Source organism: Anolis sagrei, chromosome 1 (assembly GCF_037176765.1).
Source record: "Anolis sagrei isolate rAnoSag1 chromosome 1, rAnoSag1.mat, whole genome shotgun sequence".
Taxonomy (NCBI): domain Eukaryota; kingdom Metazoa; phylum Chordata; class Lepidosauria; order Squamata; family Dactyloidae; genus Anolis; species Anolis sagrei.
Window position 1 is genome coordinate 104,994,628 of NC_090021.1, and position 13,507 is coordinate 105,008,134.

At 40.2% G+C, this 13,507-nt stretch overlaps 1 protein-coding gene across 1 annotated transcript in view; it reads left to right on the forward strand.

The window, feature by feature from the left end:
* Positions 1-12,603: 12,603 nt before the first annotated feature.
* Positions 12,604-13,507, forward strand: part of LOC132760792 (gamma-aminobutyric acid receptor subunit rho-1) — a 49,344-nt gene continuing 48,440 nt past the window's right edge. The window contains exon 1 of the mRNA XM_060753020.2: positions 12,604-12,890. Coding sequence (XP_060609003.1) covers positions 12,766-12,890 — 125 coding nt within the window. The 5' untranslated portion in view covers positions 12,604-12,765. The remainder of the gene's footprint in view (positions 12,891-13,507) is intronic.

Below are 13,507 nucleotides of genomic sequence, written 5' to 3' on the forward strand. Positions count from 1 at the left end.
GTAAATAAGCATGGGGGCAAATGCAACCTGGAACATCTTGTTCATTGAAAAGGAAAGCTGGCACTTGCTGATAGCGGCAGCTTCAAGGATATGTAAACAAAGCCGCTTTCCCAAGCACATCCCACCCACCCACTCCTTGCTCAAATGGTGGTCATGCCAAATCATCAAAATACACCCAGAAGTACAAGACACATTTGTCATTTCTTGGTGCAATGAGGAGCAGGGGATTTCCATCCAAGATTATCTGGATAATCTAATTACCAAGATTATCTAATTAATGGCAGGAAAACGTAAAAGGACTGGATGTAATCTGAGGCTGCTTCTACCCAGTAGAATGAATGTGGTTTGAATGCTCAATGCCATAGAATCATGGGAGCTACAGTTTTGTGGGGCACCAGCAGTGTCAAGTAGAGAAATCTAAGGGCTCTGTAGAACTTCAACTCCCATGATTTCAAAGCATTAAACCATGGCAGTTAAAGTGGTGTCAAACCACATTAAATCTACAGTGTAGACACACCCCAAATCACTAGTCACAGTTGTAAAGATCACATGAGACACTACTGTGTAGCCTTTTTGTAAAATGCTGATAGAGCACACTATCTGATGGGTTTATAACATAACTATGTGAGCATCTACACTTAATTCAGTAATGCCTAATATGCTGCATTGCTTTCATGGATGCCTGATGTAAAAACTAAGAAAAAATTAACAAGACGGACCCAAGAAAATTTAAATACACACTATCAAATTTATGCAGTTTGATACCACTTTAATTGCCATGGATCAATACTATGGAATGCTGGGATTTGCGGTTTGGTTGGGCATCAGTACTATTTGGCAGAAAACGCTAAAGGCTTTATAAATCTATAGCTCCCATATGTATTGTCGAAGGCTTTCATGGCTGGAATCACTGGGGTGTTGTAGGTTTTTCAGGCTATATGGCCATGTTCTAGAAGCATTCTAGAACATGGCCATATAGCCCGAAAAACCTACAAAAACCCTATAGCTCCCAAAATTCCATAGCATTGGACCATGGCAATTAAAGTGGTATCAAACTGCATAAATTTGATAGTGTGTATTTAAATTTTCTTGGGTCCGGCTTGTTAATTTTTTCTTAGTTTTTACATCAGGCATCCATGAAAGCAATGCAGCATATTAGGCATTACTTCAATCTCATTAATATCAGTCAGAATTTAAAAGCACCCAATCCAGCCCAAAAGCTATAAAAACCATTGCTATTCTACTGCTATGTTCCAGCTCCTATGCAGCTTCAAGGCTTAATCTTTCCATGTTTTGCTGTGACAGGAATATTCGTAGGAAGATACAGTGTTGAAAACAGAATTTGCAGTTTTATGTTTGCTCCACCAGAGGGAAATAAATCCACACACATTTTAATTCTTCTTTCGACAGAAAAGCTGTCTTGTGATCCTCACCCTGCCGGAAATGCATTTAATATCTTCTGGAAAGACCCCAAAGTACTGCAAAATTTGAATGCCATCTTAAAATCCTAAATAAAAAAATACCCAATAGATGCAAATGCTTTATAAAAGTATACTACAAAGGCTTTACCTGTTTTGTTCCATCTTAAATGCATAACTGAAAATTCACTACCATATTCCTTCGCAACTGCAACTCCTCTCCAGCTCTAATTTTCCTATCTTCCTAAACTCAAGTAATATTATTGGTATTATTGTTATTATTATGAATATATTTGTGTATATATGCCACTTTTTCTCTCTTAACAGAGGCTCAGTGTGGCGATCAGTGCTAAAAACAATACAGCATCTTCCTTAGAGTTTTCCTAACAACTGAACAAAAGCAATAATTAAAAGCGTTGTTGTAGCTATGTGCCTTCAAGTCATTGCCATTACCATTGCATAAACCTTTCTTTGCAAATCAACCTAATTGCAAATAAACTTAAATGCAGAATTTACTCTCTTTTATATCAGTAATATTTTGTTGTGACTGTGAGCCTCCAAGACGTTTCCTACGTACTTATGGCAACCCTAAAACAAACCTATTACGGGGCTTTCTTGACAAAACTTATTCAGAGTGGGTTTGTCATTTCCATCCTCTGAGGTTGAGAGACCGTAATTTACCCAAGGACACCTGATATATTCACATCAGTGGTTCCCAATCTGTGGTCCGTGGACCACCAGTGATTACTACACCATTGTAACGAGAGTGACTGGTCTCACAAAGCTGTCTTATAGCACGGAGGCTTATTAAATATGGTTTTCTGTAGGCGAGCAGATGGTGACTACTAGATAGCATACGTTCTGTATCAGAAACTAGAGCTGATGTGGTCTATCCAATGCAATTTTCTGAATCAGCACCCCAAATAACCAAACCGAATCTAAAGTTGATACATTAGTAACCCTTTTGGTACTAATGTTGGAGAGTGGTCCCTGGTCAAGTGGTTCCTGGTTTTAAAAAAAAGTTGAAAACCGCTAGTTTACACAGACAAGTTGGAATTTGAACCCTGGATGAAAGAGGGACTTTCTCTAAACTACTCAGTCAGGCATGTAGCCAGGGGGGGGGGGCTCGGGGGGCTTCAGCCCCCCCCCCCCCCGAAATTCTCATGGTGGTTCGCGAAAAGGCCTTACTGGTGCATTATTTAAACTGTTATGTTTATTCATATCATGATCTGATCACCATACTCAATATATCCCATATGCATGGGGGTATTAGGGTAATGATACAAAAGGTTTGCTAGGCTAGACCCTCTTTCACTCAGACTCAGCCCCCCCGAAACTCAGCCCCCCCGAAACCCCCCCTGAAATTTTTTTTAGCCCCCCCCCCCCCCCCCCGAAACGAAATCCTGGCTACAGGCCTGTACTCAGTGAATTTCGTGCCAGAACAAAAACTGAAAGCAGTAATCAAATCCATCTCAGGGAATACTTGATATAACTCTTGGGTTTGATTGTGTCCTTCTCACGCATGTTATGGTTGTTATTGTTGTTGTGCGCCTTCAAGTTGCTTCGAACATATAGCAACTTGGTAACCTAAGATAACCTTATCTTTGAATTATTGTCAAGATTTCTCAGAGGAGATGTTCCTTTGCCTTTCTCCAAGGAACAAAAAGTGTGATTTGCCAAAGACCACACAGACGGTTTCCATAAATGAGCAGGGATTCAAACTCTAGTCTCTAGTGCAAAAGAGTCCAATGCTCAATCCATATAAAGTTTCAGCTTTTTGCAAAATAAAAACAATTTCCAAAGGGAGAACCATATTAGTCTGATGCAGTCCAAACATGAAACTGTCCTGGGGTGCATCTACACTATAGAAGTAAAATGAATGAGGTTTGACACTCAATGCTCTGGAATCACGGGAGCTGTAGTTTGGTGAGGCACTAGCACTGTTTGTAGAATACAATAAAGAATCCGTCAAACTACAACTCCCAGGATGATGTAGCACTGAGCCATGGCAGTTAAAGTGGCGTCAAGTTACATTAATTCTACAGAGTAGATGCACCTTATGTCAGCCTAAAGACAAAGAAATTCACCTTCAGCTTTTGTTGGCTACATGGGAGTTCAGTCCATGCAGTAACTTTATCCTTATCAGACATATTTCCACTTCCTTGTATTTTTCAACTATTTATACAGGGAATATTTTCCTTTTTGCACTTAATTCACCCTTGCTCCAGATTGGAAGAGCTGCCCAAATCCTTGCTTTAGGAGTGTTGGCTCTAGAAGCATATGGCTGAGCTCCAGTCTGGAATTAACAAAATGTCCAGGGGATTCTTATAACCATGAAATCAATGAGTAAATCCGCTGAGTAAAGTCTGCAGTACGAGACATGCAACAGGTCCGCAAAAGGGCACGTCATTCAGGCTGCTTTGCATCAAGACTATGGCTTTTCCAGTGTTTCCCAACCTTCCTAATGCTGCAACCCCTCATGTTGTGGTGACCCCCAACCATAACATTATTTTCATTGCTACTTCATAACTGTAATTTTGCCAGTGTTATGAATTGTAATGTAAATATCTGATATGTGGGATGTATTTTCATTCACTGGACCAAATTTGGCACAAATACCCAATAAGCTTAAATTTGAATATTGGTGGGGTTGGGGGGATTGATTTTGTCATTTAGGAGTTATAGTTGCTGGGATGTATAGTTCATCTACAATCAAAAAGCATTCTGAACTCTAATGATGGAATTGAACCAAACGGAACTCCCATGACCAACAGCAAATATTAGAAGGGTTTGGTGGGCTTTAACCTTGAGTTTTGGAGTTGTAGTTCACCTACATCCAAAGAGCACTGTGGACTCAAACAATGATAAATCTGGACAAAACTTGGCATGGATACTCAATATGCCCAAATGTGAACACTTGGGGAAATATACCTTGATATTTGGGAGTTGTAGTTTCTGGTATTTATAGTTCACCTACGATCAAAGCGCATTCTGAGCCCCACCAATGATAGAATTGGACCAAACTTCCCACACAGAATCCCCATGACCAACATAAAATACTGTATTTTCTGATGATCTTTAGTGATCGCTCTGACACCTCCTCACCCCCGCCCCCAGAGGTCCCAACCCTCGGGTTGAGAAACATTGGTTTATTCGGACAACGTACATGGGTGCCTGGAAATGGTATCAGAATTTACCCAATCGGATCAGGTTAGACTGGGAACTTGTGCCACAGACCTAGTTTATCCTGTCCTTACTGACCGATGAGCTTGACCACACACAACATCCCTCTATAAGAAAGCCAAGCTCTCATTCGAAATGATCTCCACGTGCACAATCCAGCCATTCTGTGGTGAACTGAGGCAGATTCATTCAGCTCCACTTGACCTTCTTTACCAGGGCAAAGTGATGTGCTGATGAAATCATAGAGGGTGCGGAGGGCTTCTCCTTCCTCTTGCAGAACTCATCGGCCACGTTGCAGCCCTGGCCGCAATCTCTTTCTTATTGACATCTGGCAAAGGCACCCCCTCCCTCTTTCTGGTCTTTCCATTTTTAATATAGTCTCCCTTGGAAGAAGATTAAATGTCTTTCGGTCCTCGCTGAGCTGCTGTCTGCTGAATCATTCGTTCGGGAAAGGGATTACTCTCTCTCATACTTTGCAAGAGGCAGTGGTCGAGATCCTAGTTACTGGTGGTGCAGTGTAAAATGCCACAGGCATAGCTATGGGATTGTACTCGGTTGTGCTGTTGCGGTTGCACTATCAATTGCTGTGTGTGAGAAACCATGCAGTCTCTCATCTTTCTATTTCCCAATCAAAGCTAAGAATTGCTACTACCTAGGCAGGAGTCATGGGTGCATCTACACTGTAGAATGAATGCATTTAATTGTCTCAATTCAGTGCAATGCAATCATTTGAAGCAAGATTGACAAGAAGCAACTGGAATAGCTTAAACAATATGAGGATTTAAAGATAGAATGGCAAAGACTCTGGCACAAGCCAGTAAAGGTGGTCCCAGTGCCTAAAGACCTTGGCCTGCACTTAAAAACAATCTGTCAGCTGCAAAAGGCCACCCTACTCAGACAATACATCACATAGTCCTAGACACTTGGGAAGTGTCTGACCTGTGATCAAATACAAAAGCCAGCATAGTGATCTTGTTTGTTGTGTACTTATCTTGCTAAGTATCAAATAATAATAATAATAATAATAATAATAATACTTTATTTACATTCTGCCCTCTCTTCCCAAGGGCCAGAATTCCAAAGCATTGAGCCATGGCAGTTAAGATGGGGTTAAACTGCATTAATTCTACAGTGTAGATGAACTCCTAACCTTTTGTACCCTAACAACATCAAACAGTTATCACCAGACTCTTGTAGAGCTTGGAAAAGATTGCTTTACTCATTGCTAATGAAAACCTTCCTCTCAGGCCAAATGGTAGCTTAGAATTGGGATTTTTCTCAGGGACACTGTAGAAAGAGAAGAATTAAATTCTCCATCCTAAGACCTGTGGTCCTTTTGATCTTGTCTGTGGACATTGTGTACAGCACTAAAAACACGACTGATTAAACTATAAGAAGCAATAATTGCATTCGTGTAGTTAAAGCCATGAAGGAACATTACCATTTGGTGGCAAGTATAAATCAGCTCAACTATTTTTTAAAATCCTATTCCATAAAATTCAAATTTACTACTCTCATATGCGAATGAACAGAAGAACTGCTTCTTGAGGCCAATGTGATTTTGGACTTAAAACAAGAATAAAGAAACAAAAAGGAATATATAATGAAAAAAACCTCTCCACTCTAAGGAGGAGGGGCACAGATTCCTAAAAGTTCAGAATCAAAGACTTGTCATATGAGCCCGTTCTTCTACAGTAATTGTATTTTTTTTTCCTACTGCACCTTCTGAATGATTGTGGGATTGCTCTGTCCATTTGCCCTAAAACCACATTGCACATAGTATTTTGGACTAAATGGACACCATCTCTGGCAGGTAGAGTAACTATCTCTCTATGTTTCCCAGGGCTCCTGCATTTTGGTTACTGTATATACTGTATATAAGCCAAGTTTTTCAGCCCATTTTTAGGCTGAAAAAGCCTCCCTCAGCTTATACTCGAGTCAAGGCTATTTATTACTTTATTCTGTTATTATTGTTGTTATTACATTTATTATTTTACTGTCTTTATTATTACTGGAAGGATACGTAAACATATTTACATTGAAGAAGGTGAAAATAATTGTTTAATCAGAGTTGGATAGTCTTATCTTAAATCACAGTTTTATGTAAAACATTTAACCTACCGATGCCTCACTTAATGTAATTTTATTGGTATCTATCTTTATTTTGAAATTTATGAGTAGCCGCTGCATTTCCCACCCCCAGCTTATACTCGAGTCAATACATTTTCCCAGTTTTTCGTGGTAAAATTAGGTGCCTCAGCTTATATTTGGATTGGCTTATACTCAAGTATATACGGTATTTTTTAATCCTCCCAACTAATCCTCCCATATTGCTTTTCCATTTCTCCCTTATATTTAGAAGTTAAGCCAACCATAGAAGAGAAGGAAAAGAAGAGAAGGAGGAGAGGAAGAGAGGAAGATGAGGGAGAAGAAGAAGAAGATATAAAGGAGGAAGGGGGAGAACACTAGATGAGGAGGAAGAAGAGAAGGTACAGTGAAAAGGAAGAAGAAGAAGAGAATTTCAACATGTTCCCATAAGCTTTTAATTCATAACTAACCATGTGCATACATGAAATGACATGACCAGGTGAGGGTAGCCATTCTTTCCCACTTCAACTTTTATTGCAGCATGCAAACGGTGCTGCTGCAACCTGATACTGGATATCTGTGTTTTTCCAGCTCTTCTTCACAATGCTCCCAATGCTTATACATCTAAAAAACATTCAACCTTTTTTTGACCAGGGACCGCTTGACCAAGGACCACTCTCCAACATCAGTACCAAAATGATTTTTGGTCAATTTTAGATTTGGTTTGGTTATTTGGGGCACTGATTCAGAAAACAGCATTGAATAGACCACATCAGCTCTAGTTTCTGATACAGAACATATGCCACCCAGTAGTCGCCATCTGCTCACCCACAGAAAATCATATTTAATAAACTGGAGTTGATGTGGTAGTAGTAATCTTCATGGGTAGTTAGCTTCTCCCCTCCCAACATTCCCATTTGCACAATAAGAGGGTGTCGTGAGACCAGTTGCTCCCGTTGCCGCGTGGTTTCGAGGCAACAGTGTAGTGATGGTGAGGCTGCGGACCGTATTTTCATTCTTGGAGGCCACTGGTGGTCTATGGACCACTGAGCTAGATAGTGGACAAAGAGGAAAAGTGGAGTGGAGCTGCTGGGCAACCTTTGTAAAAAAAAAAAAAAGGATTTCCCTGACAGGTTTAGTGACTGTTCTCATGCCACTAAAAATGCACAAAATTTGTTGTGACTAAATCTACTTTAAATTAATGGCCAGAAGTCTGTCACCTTAGGCACAAAATATTATCCTCACCTCCTTTTCATTGTTTGACATGCACACACACAGATTTCCCTCCACATAGAAGACACTCTAGTGCTATAGCGTTGCAGTGTTCCAGCATTACTTTTTGCCTGAACTTTAATCCAACCTGCAAAAGAGCTAGGGTTGCCTAGGACACTGCAGAGCTACCAGGCCCATCTAACACACACTTCTGGTCACCAGGGCTTCATCCAAACTTCAGAGGAAAGCATCAGTTTTGGAGCTGAGTGGTGCTAAGACCCTCTGCCACTAATTATATCACTATGTCCTCCAATGTTTTCCTATCCAAAGCATGGCCACTAGACCATTCTTTGACTACCCAAAATCAGAGTAAAAGTGCAGTTGTGCACAGGAAATCATTGCGTGACATAATCAGAAAAAGAGCTCATTAACCGATAACAGATTTTTTTTCAGCTGAAAAAAATTAATCTCTTTTAAAATCTCTTTTAAACTCTCTGCCTCGGAGGTTCCTTCTTTGGAGGCTTTTGAAACAGAGGCTGGATGGCTATCTGTTGGGGGGGGGGGCTTTGAATGTGATTTTCCTGCTTCTTGGCAGAATGGGGTTGGACTGGATGGCCCATGAGGTCTCTTCCAACTGTATGATTCTATGAAAATCTTTCCTGTGGGACAACTGCAGTACGACAATGTCATGTGTTAAGCCATCACCAAAGGCACTATTACCCTGATGCAGTTCTGCTTTACCTGCCTCGGTGACAATGTCCTTTGTAAGCTTCCCAGAAAAACACACCTTGGACATAGACAGATCATAGTTAATGCCATGGCCCCCACACCTGCCAAGCTCTTCAGTGTCCAATACACTGTCTGAGCAAAAAATGCACTGCTGAAATGGCAGATAGTGTGGAAAAACAACAGCCAGCAGTGTTGGGTGAGAAGCAGGAGGCTGGAATGGAGAGACTGAGACAGAAGGAACTGAGAATGAGAGAGACTGCAAGTGACAGAAAGGATGAAGTGTGATGATCCATTGGGTTCAGGCAAGAGCTTGGCAGAGAGAAGGGAGAGAGTATAGGAGAGAGGTGTTGGGCAGAGAGGGCATGAAATGGACTTGGGGGGAACACCAGGCAGTGAGGGTTGAAATGCAGTGGGGAATCCAATGAGTTGATAATGGTAATGACCTGGAAACGGGGGGGGGGGGGGGGGAGGGAACGAGTGGAAGAAGAGAACAGAAAAGTGTGAAGTGTCTGTTGCATTTGCAAGGATGCAAATAGAACAGAAAACCACAGTGACAGAATAACATAGGTAACAGCCCCAATGAAGCAATTATCATATGGGATCCTGTAAAACAAATGCACTCCTCTGTTTTGAAGCCTGTTCATCTAAAGCATTTGCATCCAACAGCATTAGCTCAGGCTGGCATTTGGCCAGTTTACGGGAGCAGACCCAGAGATTTCTGCTTCTATGCTCTGCTCTGCCTGGCATATTCTCCTTTCTTTATACAGTATACAATCCATTTAGGGATTTATAGGCTTAGGCCATACATGAACTTTACTATGCTTGTGGTTTATTCTTCCTCTGGTTTAAGGAGGCTGGAGCTGTTGAAGCTCTGGGAGGTCATGTTCTCCAAAATACAAAATTCCTATCAGCATCTAATTGGCAGGCTGGATTTTTTCCTTCTTGATCATAAAAATAATAATAATAATTCTGACTGTCCTAAAATATGCCATGCATTTTGCAAGAGTCATGGCCCAGGGAGACTCAAACTTCATTCATCATTACTGATTATCATAATCACAGCTGTGGTCTTTCCCCTTAATCCGTTTTAATGTGTGCTTTCTAGTTTAGTGTGGTGGGTACATGATAGAAAATTAATGAATAATTTAACTTCAGAAATATTTATCAATAATGTATCTGGCTATCAGGTACATTAAATGATATACAATAAAAATCACAATGCAAATATGTATATGACACCTTGCCTAAACCATCATACCAGTCCCAGATGTAAAAGCAAATATATCAATGACCTCCTAGCTCTACCGAAGTGCATTTCTGAGATACCCTTGTATTCTGTTCAAGGTCTTGAAGGTGGCTCATCAGTCAGGGAAACCAACTTTGACAGGACTCATATTTTCTTTTTAGTGGGCAGTGTAGCTATTTGAGTTTGGCTGATAACAGGGAAATGAATAGGGTGCCCATGTAACCTTAGAAGGAATTGCAGACTTGATTTGACTTGGGTACTAAATGGCATTTTCAATCAAGAGCAGGGTGAGTTTCTATAAAGTAAGTTGTAGACTATTCTCACCTAAACTGCAGGTCTAGATAATTCTAAGATTTGGACCAAACTATAGATCCCAGGATTTCATAGGATAGACCCATGGCAATTAAAGAATAAAATGCCATGCTATTTCTCTGTAAGCCTTGATATACCAGAGACCTTAGCAGTTGTTGATGTAGGAGCAGCAGAAACTTACATCTTCTTTATCAGCAGAACATTGAATCCGTTGATTTTAGTCCGAATTTTTAAAAAGCTATTCCATGAGCCCTGGTGGGGCAGTGGGTTAAACTGCTGAGATGCTGAACTTGCTGACCAAAAGGTTGGTGGTTCAAATTCAGGGAGTGGGTTGAGCTCCCACTGTTAGCCCAGCTTCTGCCAACCTAGCAGTTCGAAAACATGCAAATGTGAGTCGATCAGTAGGTACCATTCCAACGGGAAGGTAACGGTGCTCCATGCAGTCACGCTGACCACCTGACCACCTGCGCCAGGAGTGCTCTTCTACGAAGTTTGCTTCCAACCTGACCTCTTTCCGTCAGGATTTGGGGAGACTTGGGGTTCTTCTCACCCTTTCGAGAAGGTCCAGGACTCCTAACTTTGAGAGCCTCGGAGACATGCTGCAGCCACCATCTTGCCTTCACCCGGAAGTCCACCTTTACCTTTTTTTATTCCATGTGCTGAATCCTATTTTTTAAAAAAAAAATCAGCACATTAGGCAGCTCCTTAAAGCTCAGAGCAAAACCTTGAGCAGACTCATCATGGGTTCATCTATACTGTAGAATTAACATAGTTTGAAACCACATTAACTGCCACAGTGCAATGCTCTGGGATCATGGGAATTGTAGTTTTGCAAGATCTTTAGCTTTCTTTGTCAAAGAGTTCTGGTGCCTCACCGAACTACAACTTCCAGGATTCCATAGCATTGAGCCATGGCAGGTAAAGTGGTGTCAAACTGCTACAGTGTAAATGCACTCTGACTCACTATCATAGAAGCTGCCACTCCACTAGGAAACTACTTACGGTAGTCTAGATAATTACTAGAAGTATTCAAAATCTGACTTATTTGTTGTTGTTCTAGTGTTCCCTAATTTCTTCGGCATAACATAGCTTCATGTTAGGATGATGTTTTAGTGATAAGATAGATAGAAAGCCATATAAACTGTTGGATGAATGAAGCAAGCAGCTTCACATTTTATCCTTATGGTAGATAACTATTTCTACATAAACTCCCCTACATTGGGTCCCCAAGCTTATTTAAAAATATTACTTTTTTTCCTAGAAAGGCTTTCCATGAGTTTATTTTGCTGATGGGGGACAATCAGCAATGTTAGTTTATAACAGTGGTTCCCAACCTGTGGTCTGTGGACTAGAACTGGTCTGCAAGAATTAAAATATGGTCCGTAGCCTCACTGTTACTACACCATTGCCACGCGAAACTCTTATAATGATGAGGCTTATTAAATATAGTTTTCTTTGGGCAAGCATGGCGACTACTGGATGGCATATGTTCTGTATCATAAAGTAGAGCTGATGTGGTCTATCCAATGCAATTTTCTAAATCAGCACCCCAAATAACCAAACCAAATCTAAAGTTGACCAAAAACTGATTCATAACCCTTTTGATGTTGGAGAGTGGTCCCTGGTCAAGTGGTCCCTGGTCAAAAAAAGGTTGGGAACCACTGGATTAGACTGACCCAATAATGGAAATGAAAGGAAACCTAGAAAACTCTGCCCACATCTTTTCTGTACGTGCTAAATGGGTAGGATTGGCCATAAGGTTATCTAGGGTGAAGCAGCTGACCAGTAGATTTCGAGTGAAAATAAAAGCCAATGGATAATTAAATATCTAATTTTGCCATATTGCACATTTACAGCCTACTGGGTTATCTCTTCATTGCTCTGGCCTCTCACACAGCCATCCAGAGAGCAATGACACAGAAGCCATAAGACGACTGTGGTTGCTAATACAGTCAGCAGTTTCTTCTTCTGTAGAAATAATAGGTTTTGTATGCCAGTTTCAAAGCAACTGAAGATCAAAACATTTTTCACTCAGAGACCAAAGGGACAAAGACAAAGTGGCGCATCATAAAAGAGAATGATCTACATCAGAATGGTACTTTATTCAACTATTGATATAGAACCACCTGAATACATCCTGTCTCCATTACCATCAAATGCTTTCCTGATGGTTGAAAGAGATGCCACAGTCAGCTTTTCTAGAGCCAATTTCCTGCAGGAAAATGTAAAATGCTATTTTCTACAACACCTGAAATGCTTCACTTTAAACCAATTTGTCTAATAGTCCATTTCAAGCAACAGCAACAATCGCAACAACAAAAAGAATAATTGTTCTGTGCAGATTCACGAATTCTACACTGTTAGAAAATCCCTGCCATCTGACGTAGAAGGATTTATAGGTTTAGTGGAAATTGCTTTCCCCACTGTCCAGATTAAATACTGCGGGATGATTTTTCGTATGAGTAAACATCCTTCCAATAATGAACAGCCCGATAATGTCTTAAAAAGAAGGAAAGGATCTTCATTTTGGGTTTCTTCTCCTTTTGTGGACTATTTCTGGACATAAAAGCAGAGGATATGATGTTGACTGTCCATAAAATGCAGTTTAGCATCTTCTTGCTGTTTTGGGGATGTGTTTTATCCACAGAATGCAGAGCCCACTGGCAAGGAAAAGAGATATATGAAGTCTATAAGAAGGGCAGGTGAGTTGGCCAACGCTATTCTGCAGGTTGAGAGTTGATATAATGTTTTAGATTAATATAGCAGCCATCATAATTAATCAAACTAACCACAGGCATCTTGCGTTTCTACATGTTACATTCTGGTTTTTGGTTTCTATAATTTGTATAGTACTTTTTCATTTGATGACTACTTTTTAATAATCCACACACTAAATATATTAAAATAATAAAAAATATATGGATTTGGAGATCTCCCCTGTTTTGGAAATGAAAGCAGGAGGAGTTACTTTATCAACAGTTTGTGTGATTGCTGCATAAACATAGCTGAAGAATTTAGACTACAATGGGAAGATACATTCCTATTTGATTCAGTTTACAATTTTTAATAATATATTAAAAGAGAGAGAGCCCTTGTGTCAAAACATTGTGTATCGTTCATCTTTCTGCATACAATTATTCACCAACATCCTAATTATTAATATTTGATTATAATGTATTAGCATTTGGGGAGAAAAATAAACAGACAGCAAAGTATGATGTTACTTAAAATGTGGAAAATATGCAATAATGGTTGTATTTCTACAAAGGACAGGTTGTTGACTTTCTTGAACTGATCTAACAAGGAAAAACATACACCT